This window comes from Carcharodon carcharias, chromosome 15 (assembly GCF_017639515.1).
Source record: "Carcharodon carcharias isolate sCarCar2 chromosome 15, sCarCar2.pri, whole genome shotgun sequence".
Classification (NCBI taxonomy): domain Eukaryota; kingdom Metazoa; phylum Chordata; class Chondrichthyes; order Lamniformes; family Lamnidae; genus Carcharodon; species Carcharodon carcharias.
The window spans coordinates 59,262,552-59,284,588 of record NC_054481.1 but is presented as its reverse complement, the minus strand read 5'-3'; the positions used below and the strand labels follow the sequence as shown (position 1 = coordinate 59,284,588).

General features: G+C 39.7%; 1 protein-coding gene across 4 annotated transcripts in view; it reads left to right on the top strand.

Annotated features, from left to right (window-relative positions):
* Positions 1 to 22,037, top strand: part of LOC121288094 (probable helicase with zinc finger domain) — a 471,833-nt gene that overhangs the window by 190,840 nt on the left and 258,956 nt on the right. For all 4 annotated transcript variants that reach the window (XM_041206411.1, XM_041206410.1, XM_041206412.1 and 1 more), the window contains 2 exons: positions 2,498 to 2,643; positions 9,826 to 9,973. In XM_041206411.1, the coding sequence (XP_041062345.1) occupies positions 2,498 to 2,643; positions 9,826 to 9,973 (294 nt within the window). The remainder of the gene's footprint in view (positions 1 to 2,497; positions 2,644 to 9,825; positions 9,974 to 22,037) is intronic.

The window sequence follows — 22,037 nt, the reverse complement described above, 5'->3', positions numbered from 1 at the left end:
TAGTATATTCAGCAGATTATTTGGCAGAAGATACAGAGCCACATCTAATCACATACACGGTCTGTTCTGTTATTGCCTATCCAGAGGCTTCAGCATTAACTTAATGTAAAAATAAAAGCTTGCTAAATATTTTTTTTTCCATTTGGGTGCTTCCTTTTCATCTGAGAACACTGGACATCCTTTTCCTCTGAGGTGCGAAGGGACTACCTTTACCCTCTGAGGACATTTGGGGGCAGCCTTTTCCCCTTTTGGAGGTGGTTAATATATGTCTCATCAATCCCAGGGTAACATTGTCTCCCTGCAACCTCATAGAATTCGCTGGTTTCAGTCTTGACATGATGTACGTGTGAGGATTATTTTGAAAACTGAGCGAATCAATCTCTGCTGGTCGTTAATGCATAAATATGAGGTGCTCGATCTTGGAGTTAGTTGGAGAGGAAAAACTGACACAGACTGATTCAATCTACTGAATCATGCCTCCTGTCTAACAATTGTAGATGCAGTGCTGGTGGCTGTGGAAACATCTCACTCCCAGATCCTGCCAAATTCAACTTGGATGCATTTGGTTTTATGAGGCATTGGTGGGTTGGAATGCAAAGAGGGAATATTTGTGCACTAAAGCTCCAAGGTATTGAATGTTCGAATAGGATTTTATTAGCATTATTCCCCACAGAAGTAGAAGGGAGGCTTGTTTTATTGTGTAGTCACCCCCAGCCTTTAGTTCCTGAAATGAGATGCACTGTTAGGACTGAGTTGGGATATGGTTTGTCAAAGTGACAGGAAAAGAAAGTCATTACTGTCTCTCTCCCCTCCTTATTCTCCATTAACCCAACAAAAAATTTAGTCACGAAGAGCAGTTTGTTTGTGGACTTGTTTGCTTACTACCTGTAATGTAGTAAAATATTTTTGACTTGCATTTTTCTTCACAATTAGTAGATTATTAATCAAGCATATGGAATACTGGGTTCTATAAACTGAGACAAAGGCTGGAATTTTCCGGCCCCAGGTTCCCCCATGGCTGAGCCGGTGAGCCTTGAAATCGCCGTACACATTGGCGGGACCGGAAGATCTCGCCAGCATGAGCAGCTGGAAAATTCCCGCCATAGAGTCCAAAAGCTAGCAGGTTATGCTAAATTGATATAGAAACCTAGTTTGACTCCAGCTGGAGTGTTGTGTCCAATACATCAGGAAGGACGTGAAGGCTTTGGGGAGGATGCAGAAGAGATTTACTAGAATGGTTCAGAATGATGAGTTACTGTTCTGTGAATGGACTGGAGAAGCTGGGATTGTCCTCCATAGATCAGAGAAAATTAAGAGGGGATTTGATAGAGCTATTTAAAATCATGAAGGGTTTAGTTTGAGTAAATAAAGAGAAACTGTTTCCATGGCTGAAGATTTGATGACCAGAGGGCACAGATTTAAGGTGATTGCCAAAATAACTAGAGGTGACATAAGGAAAAGCTTTTTACGCAATGGTTAGAATTTGCAATGTGCTGCCTTATAGGGTGTTAGAAACAGATTCAACAGTGTCCTTCAAAAAGGAATTGGATAAATACTTGAAAGAGAAAACATTGCAGTGAAATGGAGAAAAAAATGAGGGAGTGGGGCAAACTGGATTGTCATTTGCAAGAGCTGGCACTGAGTCAATGGGTTGAATGGCTTCCTTCTGCGCTATACTATTCTGTAGTTCTAACATTGTCCTCCCTCACCTATTTGCCTCCTTCAGTGCAAACAGTTGCAATTAATGCTGCTGCACTCAGGAAAAGGGAATGCTAAACCAGTTCATTTTGTATTAATCTTCTACTATCTTGGAGGAGGGGGGGCGAGAATGGGGTAGAGAAAGGAAGGAGGCTGCAGGTTTATTAATGGGGGAATGTAGAGAAGGAGTCATGACCCCCAAATCCTTGGTTAAATCCCTATTTAGGGCTATTGTCTTGATCCTACAGTGTGGTCGGTGAGACTTGACTAAGGTTTATGTGCTCTGGGAGATGAAAATAGCTACTTTTCTAGGTCAATTTTTTATGCTCGATCCCCTTAAGAGTTTGATTTGTATCTCAGTACAGTTGTATAGGTGTCAGTTACCTCTCAAGTAACAAGGTGGCCATTCTTTGTGTGAATGTACCAAAAGGGTCTTCAAAGCCAAGCATCTCCTGTCCTTGTTCAGCATCTACACACCTGCACTCATATCAAAATTCACCAGAGAAGATGAGGAGTAGGAGCTTTGTTTACTTACCCACCTTGCCCTGCATCCCTGTAACTTCCTTAACTAAAAGTTCCTGACACTGATTATAGTGCGTAAGATTAGCTAATTTAGCACAGGCTGGGAAATCAAGCCCAGAACCACCTTGATTTGGTTGGCTTGCTTGCCTGCTGAGCCATTGGGAAAGTGCATGTTGATTGCTTCACAAAATAATCTGTACTTTACTATTTTAGTTTGGACAGAAGCAAAAACAGTTTTGATTTAAATCTGTAAACCAACTCCCATTTTGCCTTCCAGCTCAATCCTGTCGTATATAGCGAATTTGCTCGAGAACGAAACCTCCATATTTCTTTGATCAAGCGCTTATCACAGCTCTACCCTCCTGATTTCTGCTGTCATATATCACTAGCAGAACAGTACAGATCGCATGAAGTCATCATCAGGTATTGCTGAAATTTTTCAGCTGGTATGTTGAATGTTTTATTTGAATATGTATTTAATTGTGGTAATATACCTGAGCTTGTAGATTTGTCAAACTGCTTGACAGTATGTCATGTCAGATTGTTCTTGTGCCGGTTTAAGAGATCTGGTTACCATTATTAATACTTGACTGCAGCTGCACTTTGTTGAAAACAGTATCATCTGACATCATAATTTGCAGTCAGAAACACAATACTGACACTTTGCAGTTGGATCAAAGTGGGGCCGTTGTATTTACATCATATTATTTTTTGAAATGCTGATACAGGAGTTAATGCAGGTTGCATAATTGCACATTTTTTGCACTCAATTTCCTTGGAATTTTCTCTTTAACCCCTTCTCTACATTTCTCCTGTTAACAAACCTGAACCCACCTTCCTTTTCCTACCCTCTTCTCGCCACCCCTCTCCAAAATAGTGACTTTTCTTGGGGTATAGTTCTGCAGACATTTGTTTGTAGAGAATTGGTGGGCAATTCTACTGTGGCATCATCACACCCTGGACTCTTCTGGACGTTGGGTGAGGACAAGAGGAGTTACGGACAGGCTAGAGATGAGGAGTGTGAACCTCAGTTAAAGAAGACACAGGTTGATTTCAATATCCATATCCTGATTAGTGATTAAGATACTGTGGATGCTGGAAATCTGAAACAAAAACAAAAATAGCTGGAAAAACTCAGCAGGTCTGACAGCATCTGGTGGAGAGGAAGACGGAGTTAACATTTCGAGTCTGTATGACTCTTCATCAGAACATGCTCTTCTGATGAAGTCATACGGACTTGAAACGTTAACTCCGAATTCCTCTCCACAGATGCTGTCAAACCTGCATGGTTTTTCCAGCTATTTTTGTTTTTGTTGCTGATTAGTGACAATGGCTAAGTATGTACATATGGAAGATCAAGCCTGAAACCACCTTCCTCTGTACAGCTCAGAAACATAAGATAGACTGAGGGATCAAGGGAAGCTACTATTTTTTTAAAAAATGACATTTTCAATATTTTGCTCTGATTGCTGTTCATGTCATCTGAGGTCAGGTGGTTAATCACATAGCTCTGAAATCTGTCAGTGCTTTGCCAAAACCAGCAACCAAGAGGAAATCTGGAGTAATCCATAATGTACTTTAGGTGGAAGAAAGGGCAATGGGGCACTTAAACATGTCATAGACATCCTCACTGATAACACCTGGTCGTCTCCCATTCAAGAATCCACATGTGGTCCAAACCTCCATGTGGTCATTTTGGAACTGAGTAATTCCTTGTCCTGTTGCCAGCAGTAATTATATATCAAGTGACAATGTATTGCACCACAGTCCAGAATATAATGTTGGTAATACCAGTACCAGTGAGCTAGTACTGAATAAGCTCACATAACATTCCTCTGTCCACATTGCAATGCAGACGTTAACTCTAAAATCTGATGTTTGCTTGCTAATGTTGTCTACAGTAATATCTGGGCTCTTAGTATAGCTTTTCATTATAGGTTCATTTATATAACATAATTTTGAATATTTTTGTACACATTTCCTTTTATTTTCACGTTTAAAATTTGAGACTTGAACCTTGCTGCTTCAACATTTTTAAAATCTGCACTTACAATGGATCATTCCCAGTGACTGACACCCAGGAAAAGTGTTTGCGTTACATGATAATGAACCATCTATTACAAAAATCAATGAGTGAATTGCAACATTCCATTTAAAAATCCATTGACAACTTGTATGTTAGTCTCAGTCTCAAAATTGGTAATTGCTGTAATTGGCTGTTCTCTAATACCAATCTGTCATGGTAATGTTAGCCCAATAAAACAAGCTTCGAGACAGTAAACTAAATGCTGGCCCAATAAAACAAGCTTTGAGACAGTAAACTAACTTTAATGAACTGCCCTGTACTTCCATACACTGGCCACCTGAAAAGGAGTTGGAGTTGGACTCCCTGGCTCCTCGGTCACCCCAATATACATTCGCTTTTTCCTCTCAATTAAACGACCCAAAACTGTTGGGACATTTGCTTTAAGCCATTCAGCCATTGACAAACCACTCCCATATTGTATTCCATCTATCAGTATTGAAGCATTGTGAATGGAAAGCATGCAGTGCTTTGCACCATCTCACAACTATCCCACCCCATTCTCGGATCCACTGTGAGAAACAAACACAAGATCAAGAGGGAAGTAATTAATCCAGAGATTAATTTTGTTGCTGTTATGGGGTGGAATAATGAACATTTACTCTGCCACTAAAGTCCCTCCACAGTATTATTGTTAATTTCAGGGTCTGCTTGACAGTTGCAGATGAACCTCCACGGAATGGAATATTGGGTTTGGAGGAAGAAAGATTTAGCACACGGGCGCCATTCCCCAAAACAATCATCACAGACTCTAAATGTCAGCTTTGTAGGGTGTCTTCAGTGACTGACTTACACCTGTTCCTGTGCTCATTGAACTTCTGAGCCCATTCCACCATTCAGGAGATTATGGCTGACCTGCAACCTAACTCTATATACCCACCTTTGTTCTGTATTGCTTAATGCCTTAGGCTAACAAAAATCTATCAATCTCTGTTTTAAAATTAACAGTTGATCAAACATCAATTGCTGTTTGCAGAAGCTTCCAGCACTATTTGCATGAAGAAATATTTCCAAATTTCACTCCTGAAAGATCTGGCTCTAATTTTTAGACAATGCCCCCTCGTCCTAAATTCTCTAACTAGCAGAAATAGTTTACCTTTATCTACCATTGTTGTTACCATTGACCAGAAACTGAACTGGACCAACCACATAAATACTGTGGCTACAAGATCAGGTCAGAGGCTGGGAATTCTGCAGCGAGTAATTTGCCTCCTGACTCCCCAAAGCCTGCTACTATCTACAAGGCACAAGTCAGGAGTGTGATGGAATATACTCCACTTGCATGGATGAGTGCAGCTCCAGCAATACTTAAGAACTTGAACACCTTCCAAGATAAAGCAGCCTGCTTGATTGGCTCCCCATCTCCACCTTCAACATTCACTCCCTCCACCACTGATGTAGAGTGGCAACAGTGTGTACCATCTACAAGATGCACTGCAGCAACTCACCAAGGCCCCCTTCGACAGCACCTTCCAAACCTGCGACCTCTACCACCTGGAAGGGCAAGGACAGCCGATGCATGGGAATGCAATACTGGCCCAGCCAGCAAAGCCCACATCCTGTGAATGAATGTAAAAAAAAAACACTTTCAAATTCTCCTCCAAGCCACACACCACCCTGACTTGGAATGATATTGTCATTCCTTCACTGTTGCTGAGTCAAAATCCTGGAACTCCCTCCCTAACAGCACTGTGAGTGTTCCTGCAACACATGGATTGCAGCAGTTCAAGAAGGTGGCTCACCACCACCTTCTCAGGGGTATGGGCAATAAATGCTAATCTAACCAGGCTTGCCCACGTTCCATGAGCAAATAAATTTTAAAAAACCCATCTATTCTCCTTAAGATCTTGAAAACCTCAATTAAATCACCCCTTAACAGACCAAATTTCTACGCAATACAACCCTAGCTTGTTAATCTACAAAGAAAAATTAAACCTTTGGAGCCCAGATATCATGTTAGTATTATGATGTGGCAGATAATGTATGCTAGGTGGACCAAATCTATGAGGGCAACTTGGTCACGCTATTACAACAGTTTTACAATTGCATTTATTATGAGATATGTGCACTGAATTCAGAAGTAATAAGTCCACTAAGAACTTTAGAGATTTTTTAGGAAAGTTAAATTAAAACATTTATTAACAAAATAAAAGATGTTAAGCACATACATAAGACTACAATTACTGCTATAATAACTCCTAAAATTCCTAATTAACCTGACCCCTAGTTACATTCTCTTTAAGGCAACAGTCCACAATAGATTTTAGATTTAAAACAGACTCAGCAAGTTAACACAATACCCTGGACAGTGGAATTCCATATGGCTTTTCTCTAGTTTCAGTTCCGTTAGATAAGCAGTCTTATGCACAAATGCTGGAGCGTTCATTAAAGCTATTGCACACACTCCTGTTAGATCTTACATGGCCTTCTGACACACAATCTTTCATTCTCCTTTATATATGTTTCTCTCTTTTTAATATGTAAGTTCTATTGTTCCATGTGTCTTTGAAACTGTATCTCCCTCATAATATAAAAACTTTCATGTTGTCACTACATATTGTCAGTAACCTTTGGGAAAAATAAACACATTCCTTAGCCTTGCTTATCTGGCTAGTTCTAAACAGACTGAGGTCCCTTTGAAATCCAAATCTCCCTTAATTTATCTAAAAATGCAAATTCCTTTCACACTTTACATGCTAAGCCAGCATTCATGTTTACTCATTACTATGTCAAGCACCTAGATTCTTTTGATGAGTTAAAGCTTACGGTCTACTTGACTCCAAATGTAATTAAATCACACACACCCGACAGACCCTACTATATTTACCCCCATAAACCTACTTCACAATAGACCAGAAAAAATATTATGAAAGTATATGTTAGTTTCAGAACACTAGTAAATCTATGCTGCACTCTCTCTAAGGTCAATATATCCTTCCTAAGGTGTGGTGTCCAGGATTGCTCTCAGTGCTCCAGGTATGTCCAACTAGGGCTTTCTATGGCTGAAGGATGACTTCAACCCTGCTGTATTCTATTCCTATGGATATAAAAGCCAGCATTCCATTAGCCTTTTTGATTATTTTCTATATTTGTTGCTGACATTTTGATGACCTGTGTAGGTGGACCCCCGAATCTCTTTGGCACTTCACTATTTCTAGCTTTTCACCATTCAGGAAATACCCTGCTTTATCCTTTTTAGTTCCAAAGTGGATGATCTCACATTTGTCAACATCGAAATCCATTTGCTAGTCTTGCCCATTCACCTAATCTATCAAAATCTCTAATTTTATGCTTCCATTTGCACTGCTTACAATGCTGCCTATGTATCAAAGGCAAAATCAGTTATGTGACTTTCTATCCCATCATCTAATTAATGAATACCATGAATGGTTGAGGCCCCAACACAGACCCTTGCAGGACACCACTATTCACATCCTGCCAATTAGAATATCTGCCCATTATGTCTATTCCTTGTCTCGTTTTACTCGGCCAAATTCCTAACCAGGTCAAAAGTTTGCCTTCAATTCTGTGAACTTCGACTTTAGCTAACAGTCTCTTGTGAGAGACTTTCTCAAATGTCCTCTGGAAGAATACTGAGTAACATCCATAGACATTCTCCTGTTCACTACTTTAGGCGTCTCTTCAAAAAAACTCAGGTTCATCAAGCATGATCTACCCTTTACAAATCCATACTGGCTTTCTCTGACCAGCTGAAAATTTTTAAGATGTTCAGACACCATAACCTTAATTATAGACTCCAGCAATTTCCTGACAGCAGATGTTAGGCTAACATGCCTTTAATTCCCTGATTTCACTCTGCTGGCTTTCTTAAATAGAGGAGTGACTAGTGCAATTTTCCACTTTAATGGATGGTTCCTGAATTGTGAAAACTTTGAAAGATTATAGTTAAGCTATCTATAATGTTCTCATCTATCTCTTTTAAACCCTAGGATAGAAACTATCTGGCCCTGAGAATTTGACATTCTTCAGTGTCATTAATCTCTCCATATGTTATCTTGTTTATATTAATTTTAATGAGTCCCTGTCACTGATTCAGGAATAGTTCCCTTGGGATGCCTGGCATTCCTCTACTGTAAATACTGATACAAAGTAATTATTCAGCATGCCTGCCATTTCCTTATTTTCATCAAAAAATCACAATTATCAGTTTTCGAGGGGTCCACATTACTTCTCACCATCTTCTCTTTCCTAATGCAAAAGTTTTGTTTGTTAATGTTAATTTCCTTTTCATACTCCCTCTTTGTAGCTCTTGCTATCTGTTTTGTCACCCATTGCCGCTTTTTGTATCTTTTCCATTTGCCAGGATTCATGCTACTTTTTGCAATTTTATATGTTTTTTCTTTTATATTTAATGTTGTCTCTTACCTCATTAATTGCCCACGCAGTTTGTTTTGGCAAGTATATCTCTTAATCTTATGGTTTGAAACTGGTTCCGTATCATGTTAAATTCTTTTTCCAACACTTGCCATTGATCTTCTGTTTACTCATTAATAGATTTGTCCAGTTTACTGTGGACAGTCCCTATCTCATCCCATTGAAGTCAGCCATAGCTAAATCTAGTATCTTATAGCTGATTCGTATTTCTCCCTTTCAAACTCTACGTTGAATTTGATCACATGATGATGATTGGCTTTCAATAAATGTTCATGCACCATTAGGCTGTTAACTAAATCTGGCTTATTGCTCTGTCTAATATGCCTGCCTTCTTGTTGATTCTAGGACACAATGTTTCAGAAAGCTATCCTGGATATACTTAAGAAATTTACTAACCTTCTGACATGTGCTAGCCTGCTTATCCCAAACTATATGACAGTTAAAATGCCCCATTGAAACCACCCAGCTTTTGCTACATGTGTATTCTCAGCATTTATAAAAGCTACTACTTCACAGCTACTACTAGGGAGTGTATGTGCAACTCCCACTATAATTTTAATTCCTTTTCTATTTCTTAATTCTACCCATAAGGTCTCCATTGCCGGCTTACCCTCCTATCATTGAAGTGGTTTCACCCATAATCATTAAGGCTATACTCCTCTATCAATTTTGCCTATCTTTCCTGTAGACCTGGATTACAGCTCAAAGTTTTATGGTGGAGGGCATAAATTAATTAAATATACCTGTCTTTAAAAAAAGAGTAATGCTATCTGTTTCAATCTTGTCCACAATGGATTCCCATTAGATAATCCATACAGGGTGCTCACCTGTATATTCTTTGCTGGAATGGGGCCTTGCTATAGTAATTGGTTAAATTTGATCAGTTTTGAAAGTGTAGCACTTGGAGTCAAGTGGAGCACTGCACCATCTAGAGTTTTATCTGAATTCCGTTTAGTTGATGTTTTCTCCTAAAACGACGGTGGAACTGATATTTCAATGTGAATTTTGAGCAAATACCCTTCATTTATATGAGTGAAATTATGCATCATACAGGTTAATTGAACAGTGCTGTATTTTTTTTTGTAGCTGTATGTCAGTTTAATTTTTTCTTGCTGTTCTTTCATTAGTCTTGCATCAGAACTATTCTACAGAGGGAACCTTACGGCTAACAGCAAACAGCCAACTCACAAAGATTTTTATCCCCTCACGTTTTGTGTGGCCTGGGGAGCAGACATACAAGACAAAAACAGTGCCAGCTATTACAACTGTTCTGAGGTTAGCACTGGCTGGTTCTACACTACTTTGATGTACTTGAGCATGAGATGGAGGGGATTCATTTTTAATATTGTCCAAAGATGTATAATGAGATTAGTTACATTGAGCAGTGATGAAAAACGTTATAAACAACTGTTTATCTTTCACTTGATTTGAAGTGTGAAAGATTATTGCTTTTCAGAAATGTGCTAATAATTCTTCTAGCTGCTTTGCCTGATTGTTATTGATTTCTTGCTGTCTGTTGGCATGGTCAATCTCCTTTATCTAATGATCCAATTAGCCTAATTTCTCTCAAATATAAGTTTAACAGGGCAGCAGTTTTTTTTAATAATGTAATTTATATTTTTGAGGTGTGAAATGATCTCTATTATATCATTTATGTTTACCTTTTTTGATCTGGAGACTTATGTTGTGGCCTTGCAACCAACAATATGATGGTTTGGTATCCGCTCACTGTAGGTGGTGTCTCCACCCATGGTGCTCTGAATCACTCAGTGATTTATAACAGCAACGTCAACAACTTATATTTAACAACTCCAACAACTCATTGATACCAAGACCCATCCAGGACCCTCCACCCCTTCCCATCATTCTGACCCCATCCTGTCATCTAATCCCAGCCTTTGCCGTATATTCTCCATACCTTCTGGCCTTCCCCTCTCTGATGCTATACGTTCAGTACTCAGCAAAGGACTCAGTTTCATACCCTTACGCCTTCGCCTCAATGAATTCTGGGCTCAGCACGATGCTGAACTCTCCTTCCGTTGCCTTCAACTCCGTGCACACTTCTTTGGGCAGGAGTCCTCCCGGTGTTCTACAGATCCTTTTACCCGCCTCCAGTATTCTCCATCCACCTGGACCACTCCCTCTAGTCTCTTACCTGCTCTTGATCTTTTCACCTTCGAACTGTCCGCAAGCATGACCCAGATCTTCCTGTCACTTGCCATTTCAACACACCATCCTGCTCTCATGCCCAGATGTCCATCCTTGACCTGCTTCAATGTTCCAGTGAAGCCCAACGCAAACTGGAGGAACAGCACCTCATCTACCGATTAGGCACTTTACAGCCTTCTGGACTTAACATTGAGCTCAATAACTTCAGACCATGAACTCTCTCCTCCATCCTCACCCCTTTTTTATCCCAATTTTCATTTTTTCATTTTTATTCTTTCATTTTTTCATTTTTATTTTTATCCACTTATTTTAATTTTTATTTAATTTCATTTTATTCATTGTTTTATCCCCACCTTTTATCCTATTTTCAATCTTTTTTCCCACCGCCATCCCCACCCCACCCTACAAGGGCCATCTGTCATGTTCATATTGTTCATGTTGTTCTTTCCAGAATGTTTACCCTTGTCCTGCTGTTATCACATTCTGCTTTCTGAACTTAATGCCACCATCAGCACCTCGTTTAGCCAGTACCACTACCATTAACACCCCTTTGTCATTTTGTTCATGACATCTCTGGCAATCTCTCCTTTACCGCCACCTATTGCTGGCCTTCTATCCAACTTCACCTGCTCCAGCCCCCTTAAGCAGTATAAATTTCATCACATTTTTACTTCTCTTTAGCTCTGAAGAAGAGTCATACGGACTCGAAACGTTAACTCTTTTTTTCTTTCTGTAGATGCTGTTAGACCTGAGTTTTACCAGCATTTTCTGTTTTTATTTTAAATTTATTTAGCACCTTTTATTAATAAAACATCCCAAGGTACTTCACAGCAGCATTGTAAAGCAAGACATGGCTTTTGAAAACTTTCACCATGAGTGGGAGTGGGTGCTATTCATTACATAGGTGCTAAGCATATATTTTCCCTTTTACAGTGCCAATGTGGCACATCATGGTAATTTCCCTGCATTCTTCCAAATAAATCTCTGTGGTCAGATAATGGGATGGTTTCAAAAACTGACCCAGGAATGTAATTTTATTCATGGGATGTGGGCAGTCCCTAATTGACATTTAGCCACATTATCATGACTCACCGGCAGGTAAGGATAGCAGATTCCTTTCCTTAAAGGGCGTTAGTGAACCAGATGGGTTTCTACAACAATGGTTTCATGGTCATCATTAGACTTTTTAATGCCAGATTCTTATTGAATTCAAATTCCACCATCTGCTATGGTGGGATTCAAACCCGGGTCCCCAGAGTATTATCTTAGGTCTCTGGATTACCAGTCCAGTGACAATACCACTACACCATCACCTCCCCTGCAAGTGGTTTAGTAAGATATAACACAAAACCCTAAATTCCTACTTAAAATTGTGTCTGAATTTCACTTACCCTTGGAAATTAACAGTGTTGGAACTGTATTACCCCTTGTATAATTTCCTTGAAGAAAAACGTTCTCTCTGATCAAATTGTTTGCTTTGTATATAGAGCCAAAGGTGTCTGCTTATACATGGTGACAAAATGCCATGTTATTAACCAGCATTCTGCTAAAAAGATTGCAGGATGAATTTTGTTATCTTACCCCTGGATAAAGTATTGAATCCCCCCCACCACCCCCCCCAGCCCCCGCAGATCCTGAGCAAATGTGAAAGCCCATTCCAATTGTGTCAGCTTCGATGATGGTACATCTGGCGAGTGCAGTTGGGGTACAAGGAAGACTGGAAGAGCAATAGTGATATTAGTGGTAATTCGATAGTATGGGGAATAGATAGGTGTTTTGGTGGCTGCAGATGTGAGTCCAGGATGGTGTGTTCCCTTCCTCGTGCCAAGGATGTCACTAAGCAGCTGCAGAGCATCTTGAGCGGGGAGCGGCCACCAGTCATGGTCCACATGGGTACAAACGATACAGGCAGAAATATGAATGTGGTCCTGCTGTCAGAATTTAGGGAGTTAGGTAGGAAATCAGCAAGCAGGACCTCAAAATTAGTAATCTTCGGATTACTTCCAGTACCATGTGCAAATGAGTAAAGAAATAGGAGGGTAAAGCAGATGAATGTGTGGCTGGAGAAATGGTGCAGGAGGAAAGCCTTTAGATTCTTGTGACGTTGGGACCAGCTCTGAAGAAGATGGGACCTGTACAGGCCGGATGGGTTGCACCTAAATAGAGCCAGGATTGAGTTCCTTACGGGGCATTTTGCTGGTGCTATTAGGAAGGGATTAAACTAACTTGGCACAGGTGTGGGAACCAGAAGGAAATCTCAGAGAGGAATACCAAGGTGTACAGAATACTAAGGGAGAGAGAGAGCACTAAAATAAGGAATATTAAGTTAATGGGTGGGGTCAGAGTAAGGGGGAAGGTAATAAAATCTAAATCAGGGTTACTGTGCATTTATGTGAATGCATGGAGTCTGGTAAATAAGATTTGCAGTCACAGATAGTCATGCGGAAATATGATGTTGTGGCAATAACAGAGACCTGGCTCAAAGAAAGGCAGGACTTGATGTTAAATATTCCTGGATACAAGGTGTTCAGGAAAAATTGGAAAGGAAGAAAAGGGGGAGAGTTGGTTCTATTGCTTAAGGAGAGGATTGCAATGCTGGAGAAAGAGGATGACCCAGAGAGGCCCAGGACAGAGTCAATTTGGCTGGAGCTATGGAACAAAAAAGGTGCGATTACATTGCTCAGTGTAGCCTATAAGCCAAAAACTAATGGGAAAGATGTAGAGGAACAAATCTGCAAGGAAATTACAGAGTGGAGCAAAAATTTTTAATGTAGTTATAATGGGTGACTTTAGAATATAGACAGATAGTGGTAGTGTAAAGGGCAGAGGTGGGCAAGAGTTCCCTGTGTGTGTTCAAGAAAATTTTCTACAGCAGTATGTTTCTAGTCCAACAAGAAAGGAGGCACTTCTAGACCTGTTCTTGGGAATGAGGTGAGCCAATTGGACCAAATGTCAGTAAGAGAACGTTTAGGAGACAGCGATTATTGTATCATCAAGTTTAGGCTGACTATAGCACAGGACAAAGAAAAATCCAGAGTAAGAATAATTAACTAGAGAAAAGCCAATTTCAATGGGTTAAGGATGGATCTGGGCTGAATAAATTCAGCCAAAGGTTGCCAGGAAAAAGGATAGCTGAACAATGGGTACAGTCAAGGTAAATTCCCTTGAAAGGGAAAGATAGGGCAAACAAATCCAGAGATCCCTGGATGACAAAAGAGATAGAAATTAAGATAAAGAAGAAAAAGTGTGCTTATGGCAAATGTCAAGTAGCAAACACAATTGAGAAACAGGCTGAATATAGAACGTTCAGAGGGGAGTTGGGAAGCAAAGATGAAGCATAAAAAGACGCTGGCAGATAACATAAGAGAATCCCAAAGTCTTCCATAGGCAAATAAATAGTAAAAGGATGGTAAAACGAGGAGTAAGGCCAATTAAGAACCAAAAAGAGAATTTGTGCATGGAAGCAGAGGGCATAATTGAGTTAGTAAATTAATACTTTGCATCTGTCTTTACCAAGGAGGAAGATGCTACCCAGGCCATGGTGACATAGAAGATCATTCAGATGCTAGAAAGATTAACAATTAATAAGGAGGAGGTATTGGATAGTCTGTCTTTATTGAAAGTTGACAAGGCACCATGCATGGATGAGATGCATCCAAGGATACAGAGGGAAGTGAAAGTGGGAATTTCAGAGGCACTGGCCATAATTTTTCATTCTTCCTTAGACTCTGGAGTGGTGCCAGAGGATTGGAGAATTGTAAACATTACACCCTTGTTCAAAAAGAGTGTAAAGATAAGCCCAGCAACTACACACTAGTCAATTTAACTTACGTGGTGGAGAATCTTTTAGAAACAATAATCCGGGACAAAATTAAGAGTCACCTGGACAAATGCAGGTTAATTAAGGAAAGCCAGCATGGATTTTTTAAAAGGAAAATCTTGCTTAATGAGCTTGCTGGAGTCTTTTGAAGAGGTAACAGAGCGGGTTGATAACGACAATGCTGTTGATGTGATATGGACTTCCAAAAGGCATTTGTTATGATGCTACACAACAGACTTATGAGCAAAGCCATAGCTCATGGAATAAAATTGAATGTAACAACATGGATACAAAATTGGCTGAGTGATAGAAAACAGAGACTAGCAGTTAATGGATGTTTTGCAGGCTGGAGGAAGGTTTGCATTTGAGCTCCCCAGGTGTCAGTGTTGGGACCCTTGCTTTTCCTGATGTATATTAATGACCTAGATCGTGGTGTACAGAGCATAATTTCAAAGTTTTTGGATGATATGAAACTTGGAAACATTGTGAACTGTGAGGAGGATAACGTAGAACTTCAAAAAGACATAAATAGGTTGGTGGAATGGGTGGACAGGTGGCAGGTAAAGTTCAATGTGGAGAAATATGAAGTGATTCATTTTGGTAGGGAGACCATGGAGAAAGACTATAAAATAAAGGGTACAATTCTGAAGGGGATGCAGCAGCAGAGGAACCGGAACCTGGGTATATATGTGCATAAATTATTGAAGGTGGCAGTTCAGGTTGAGAGAGCGGTTAATAAAGCACACAGTATCCTCGGCTTTGTTAATAGGGGTACAGAATACGAGAGCAAGGAGGTTATGTTGAACATGTATAGGACACCAGTTCGGCCTCAGCTAGAGTATTATGTCCAGTTCTGTTAGGAAGGATGTGAAGGCATTGGAGAGAATGAAGAAAAGATTCATGAGAATGGTTCCAGGGATAAGAAACTTCAGATATGAAGATAGATTGGAGCAGCTGGGACTATTTTCCTTGGAGAAAAGAAAGCCAAGAGGAGATTTGATAGAAATAGTCAAAAAATTGAGGGGTCTGAACAGAAATGATATAGAGAAACATCCCAGTTGTGAAATGATTGTGAACGAGAGGGCACAGATTTTAAGTAATTGGCAAAAGAAGCAAAAGTGATATGAGAAAAACCTTTTGCACGCAGCGTGTGGTTAAGGTCTGAAATGCATTGCTTGAGAATTTGGTGGAGTGTGGTTCAACTGAAGTATTCAAAAAAGAATTAGATTGTTATGTTATGGGGAGGAGGTAGGGAAATGACACTTGGCGAATTGCTCATTCGGAGAGCTGGTGAGGACGCGATGGGCTTTCTTTCTGCGCTGTAACAACTCTGTGATTCTGTGATATTACTCTCTGGTTTGGCAACTCAAGATAACCAGTGTTTGGCTGGTCTCTGCATCAAATCATAGAATCCACACCTCTAATTGTTTTCTTTCTGAATTTGTTGTAATTTGGCTATAATATGGTGACTTACTGAGGATAATTTGAAGTTTTATTGCTGGACAAAAGATGGGTGGTGGTGGTTTGACAACCCTTTTACACCTCACCCAGTTTACTTTTCTGCACCTGTTCTGTCACCTGTTTTTTGTTTGACAATTTAAGTTATAATTAACCCCTCTGATCCAAAGCATTCATTGCCTCTTGTTGATATGTGCCTCCACATTCTTTGAATGTATTTCAGCCTTCGTGTGCAGACCTCTTTCCCGTTCTTATCCTCCATCCTCTGATCTCACACATTTTGTTTATCTGCACAGCTTTCTTATCCATAGAATCATAGAAACTAACAGTGCAGAAGGAGGCCATTCAGCCTGTTGTACCTGTGGTGGCTCTTTCAAAGGATAGTCATGCTTCGTTCCACATCCCTGATTTTTGTCCTTAATCGTTTAAGTTCCTTATCCTTAAGTACCTGCTCCAACTCCCTTTTAAATTTTTTATGAAAACAGCTTCCATCATCTTTTCAGATGGAACATTTCAGATCCAAATGACTCAGTGAGGAAAATCTCCTCATCTCCCCTTTGGATCTTTTGTCAATGATTTTAAATCTATTCCCTCTGTTGAGCAGGTTAATAACCAGACATCGTAGTTTTTATCTCTCTATTCTATCAAAATCTCTCATAATAAGCCATGTTCATGTCCAGAATGAGGAATGCTTCCAGTATGAGACTACTTACATGGTATTGGTGGGAAGAGCATGACTGTTGCAGTGCTCAACTCTAAAAGGAAGTGGTAGCTGGACATTTAGAAAATCAAAATACAATCAAGCAAAGTTGACATGATTTTATGAATGGAAAATCATGTTTGCCATATGAGGACGTAACGAGTAGGGTGGATAAAGGGGAACCAGTTGATATTGTGCATTTAGATTTCCTAAAGGCATTCAATAAGATGCACATAACAGGTTATAACATAAGCTAAGAGCTTTTGGAAGTAAAGATTATCATGGTGGAAGATTGGCTAACTAACAGGAAACAGAGTTTGGATTAATAGGTCATTTCAGGTTGGCAAACTAATTAGTGGAGCACCACAAGGATTAGTGCTTGGGCTTCAACTATTTGCAATCTATATTAAAGACTTGGATGAAGGAAGAGGATATTTGCTGATGATACAAAGATAGGAAAGTAAGTTTTGAGGAGCACACAAAGAGTCTGAAAAGGGATATTGACAGATTAAGTCAATGGGCAAAAGTTTGGCAGATGGAGTATAATGTGGGAAAATGTGAGGTTGTCCAATTTGGTGGGAAGACTAGAAATGCAGAATATTATTTAAATGGAGAGAGACTGCAGAGTGACGCAGTACAGAAGGATCTGGGTGTCCTTGTACTGAATTGCAGAAAGTTAGCATGCAGGTACGGCAAGTAATTAGGAAGGCTAATGCAACGTTGGCCTTTATTGCAAGGGAGACGTAGTATAAAAGTAGGGGAGGCTTGCTGCAGCTGTACAGAGCATTGGTGAGACCACACCTAGTGTGCTGCACACAGTTTTGGTCTCCTTATTTAAATAAGGACATACTTGCTTTGGGAGCAGTTCAGAGAAGGTTCACTCAGTTGTTTCCTGGGATGCAAGGATTGTCATGAGCAAAAGTTGAGCAGGCTGGCCTATATTCACTGGAGTTTAAAAGAATGAGAAAGAACCTTATTGAAACATAAAGTTCTGAAGGGGCTTGACAGGCTAGATGCTGAGAGAATGTTTCCCTTTTGGGGGGAATCTAGAACTAGGGGCACAGTTTCAAAATAAGGGGTCTCCCATTTAAGACAGGTGAGGAGGGATTTCTTCCCTGAGGTTGTTGATCTTTGGAATTCTCTACCTCAGAGGGCAGTGGTCATTGAATACTTTCAAGGCTGAGTTAGATTTTTGATCAATATGGAGTCAAGGTTTATGGGGGGCATACAGGAAAGTGTGTTGAAGGCCACAATCAGATCAGCCATGACCCTATTGAATGGTGGAGCAGGCTTGAGGGGCCAAATTGCTTACTTCTGCTCCTATTTCTTATGTTCTTATGTACGCTGGCTTTTTTTGCCTGCTTCTTAGGTTGCTGTCATTCAGCTTTTATATGGATATTGAACAATATGCAAAGATTGAGGAAGGTACAACTTGGTGGCAAATTACTGTTCTTCCAGTAACCATTCATTCTTTAATTGACACAAAATTTTAAAAATCACCAATTAAGTCTAAAGTTAAACAATGGGAATAAAAAGAAAGGCCCTCTGCAAGGTAATCCACCTTTTTTTGGGTAAGGGCTGAACATGCCTCTGTGTGCAAGGCCCTAAATGAATTTTCCATTCTCTGCTAATTGATCCACAATGAGGATATTGATCAACACAAGATTCCATAGACCTGCTTACTGCCATGGGCCACTAGTGAGATCAAATGAGCAGATTCAGGGTGAGTTCATGCCCCAAATACCAGTCATTCCTAGAACAGACTCCTGCTCCAAGTCTGGAGAATTCAAAATAGTTTGTTATGCTTTTTCCAAATTAGAGGGAATATTGCTGTTGAAAGTACTTTTACACAGTTGCCATCTATACTTCAACAGCAAAAGGTTTTGAGACCCTTGATTTTTAGTGGAAGCGTTTTAATAATGTAGTGGCTAAGTACATCTTTGTGGGTGCTTGCAACTTTAGGGCTGTGGCTGACCTGTAAATGCTCTAATGTACAAAATGTAGTCTCTATTATGGAGCTTCCACTGTCCATTCTCATTTCACACCTGTTCTTCTTGAAGAACTAATTGGCCTCTTGAAATCATGCAACTGTAATATCACTGTCAGACAAATTAAACACCAATGTTTAAACCTAGGCACTAGTCCAGTTCCAGTGCAGAAGTTGTTGATGTTGATACATCATTTTGATAGTTACTGATAAGAGGTGATAACAAATAGTCACAAGGGCAGCATTCAATGCTCATCCCTAGCTGCCCTTGAGAAAGTGGTGGTGTGCCGATTTCTTAAAGCATTGGAGTCTGTATGGTGTGGCAACGCCCACAGTGCAGTTAGGGAAGGAGTTCCAGGATTTTGACCCAGTGCCAGTGAAGGAATGGTGAGATAATTCCAAGGCAGGATGCTGTGTGACTCGAAGGAAAAAGACATTTCCATCCCATGAACGACCTAAAAAAAAGGATGCTGGGACCTGCCAGCAGGCAGAGTTGCTGCAAATTGGAACTCTCCAATGCTACATGTTTATATCTGTAACTATTGCAACCCCTCTGAGAATTTAACTGGAATGTTTATCTGTGGAATCTATCTAGTTTTATCTCTGCAAATCCCATTAAATATAATATATACTTTTATGCATGGCATTTAAGATATACATTTTTAATTTGAATAAATTGCATATCACAAGATAATTTTGTGAGAGTGTTACGATCCTATTTGGGACTGTTAATATTTAAAGAGAAATCTTTAAATCAATAAAACCACACCACAAGACTTTACCTTTTTAAACAAAACCCAAAATTTATTGTATATGGAACAAATTAAACAAAGCAAATATGATTAACACCTTAGCTTATGCCCTTAAGTTTACTTCTTACTTTCCCCAAGAATTCTCTTGTGTTACAATATCTTAAAAGTTATTTCCTCCTGTAGGGATCACATGCCACAGTCCTTTGGAAGCAACTTTAATTCTCCTTAGTTCCAGATCTTCTCAGAGGTAAAACTTTCATTTACCATTGCTTGACTACACATATCACAATCCCTTGTTCTGGGTTCCTTCCCAATACTTCCTGGCTAAACTGCTGATCACAGAGAGTAGGCATAAATGGGTCTTTTTCAGGTTGGCAAGATGTAACGAATGGTGTGCCACAGGGATCAGTGCTGGGACCTCAACTATTTACAATTTATATAAATGACTTGGATGAAGGGATTGAAGTGATGGTTGCCAAATTTGCTGATGACACAAGTTAGGTAGGAAAGTAAGTTGTGAAGAGGTCATAAGGAGGCTACATAAAGATATAGAAAGGTTAAGTGAATGGGCAAAGATCTGACAAATGGAGTATAATGTGGGAAAATGTGAAATTCTCTGTTTTGGCAGGAAGGATAAAAGAGAAGCATATTATCTAAATGGTGAGAGATTGCAGAGCTCTGAGATGCAGAGGGATCTGGGCATCCTAGTGCATGAATCACAAAAGGCTAATATGCAAGTACAGCAAGTAATTAGGAAAGCTAACAGAATGTCATCATTTATTGCGCAGGGAATTGAATACAAAAGTAGGGAGGTTATGCTTGAGTTGTACAGTTTACTAGTGAGATCACATTTGGAGTACTGTGTACAGTATTGGTCATCTTATTTAGGGAAGGATGTAAATGTGTTGGAAGCAGTTCAGAGGAGGTTTACCAGACTAATACCTGGAATGGGTGGGTTGTTTTATGAGTAAAAGTTAGACAGACTAGTCTTGTATCTGCTGGAGTTTAGAAGATTAAGAGGTAGTTTGATTGAAACATATAAGATCCTGAGGGGTCGTGACAGAGTGGATATGGAGAGGATGTTTCCTCTTCTGGAAAAATCTAGAATGAGGGGTCACTGTTTTAAAAATAAAGGGTCGCCGTTTCAAACAGAGTTGAGAAGAAATTTTTGCACTCAGAGCATCATGAGTCTTTGGAACTCTCTTCCTGAAAAGATGGTGGAAGCAGAGTCTTTGAATAGTTTTTAAGGCACAGGTGGATAGATTCTTGGTAAGCAAGGGAGTTATAGGTTATCACTGGTAGGTGGGATGCAGATTTCAGGTTACTATCAGATCAGCTATGATCTTATTAAATGGTGGGGCAGGCTTGAGGGGCTTAATGGCCCACTCCTGTTCCTTGTCCGTATGTTCTTTTGCCACAAGAGTCTTTGAGGACCACTGTAGGTCTTTCCACTGACTTCAAACTAGGTAATTTTTTTTCCCTCGTGAAATCCAAACTGAGATTAAACCCTACCTGCATTCCTGCATGGCAAATTATGAAGTTAGCCTTTTCTCTACATATAGTGCAGGCCCGACTAACTGTCATTTACTTTGACTATCTTCTCCCAGTGAGCTGTAAACTGCACACACTAGGTCCAAGTTGCATCTCGCTCTCAGCAAACATGCAGATAAATTGAAACTAGGAATCTTCCTGAACTCCACCCATCTCCACGGTGATGTGGTGTGCTCTGGGATGTCCTCAAACAAACCTTTTGGTTAAGTAACCCTTGTTTAAAATTACTTCTTTGATCTGAAGAAAAAAATGGATTTTACAACTGTTCAGGGTTTCCAAATGCTTTTAAACTAATTTACTCATACTGCAAGGATTGCAAGCATCTTGTTTCCATTTCTTTAGCTAAGTAAGCCCACCTGCTGTTTTTTGATCTTACCTTTCCAGATGGTAACCTCTTAAGTCAACATGGCCCCAACCTTTTAAGTGTAATAAACTCCAAACTTGTTTGAACTGTGTTCACCCCAGGGTTGCTCACCAATTTCTAAACCAAATACCTCAATTTTCTACAGTTAAACTTTAATTCCTAAAAATAAAAGTTATATTCTAAAACATATGAAATATGAACTAGATATTCACAACCAGAGGAAAGATGTTTGATCCTGGTTCATTCAACCAGCTGGAATTACTTTAAAGTCCCCCATTATTGCATCCAATTGTTTTCGACATTATGTAGTGTTTTCACCTCCACTTCTCAATTTGGAAATCTATTCAATGTGATGGCCACAGCCTGAAGAACTATTTGATATTGATAGTCGCTTGGTAGTACTGCACGTGAGTATTACTGAAAAGTGCTGTCCGATCACGGAGTCACACCTGATGTTAGACATTATGTTCTGAGTTTTGCAAGCCAAAAAGATATTCTGCCTACCAGACAAATGAATAATGTGGTATATGAATTTCAG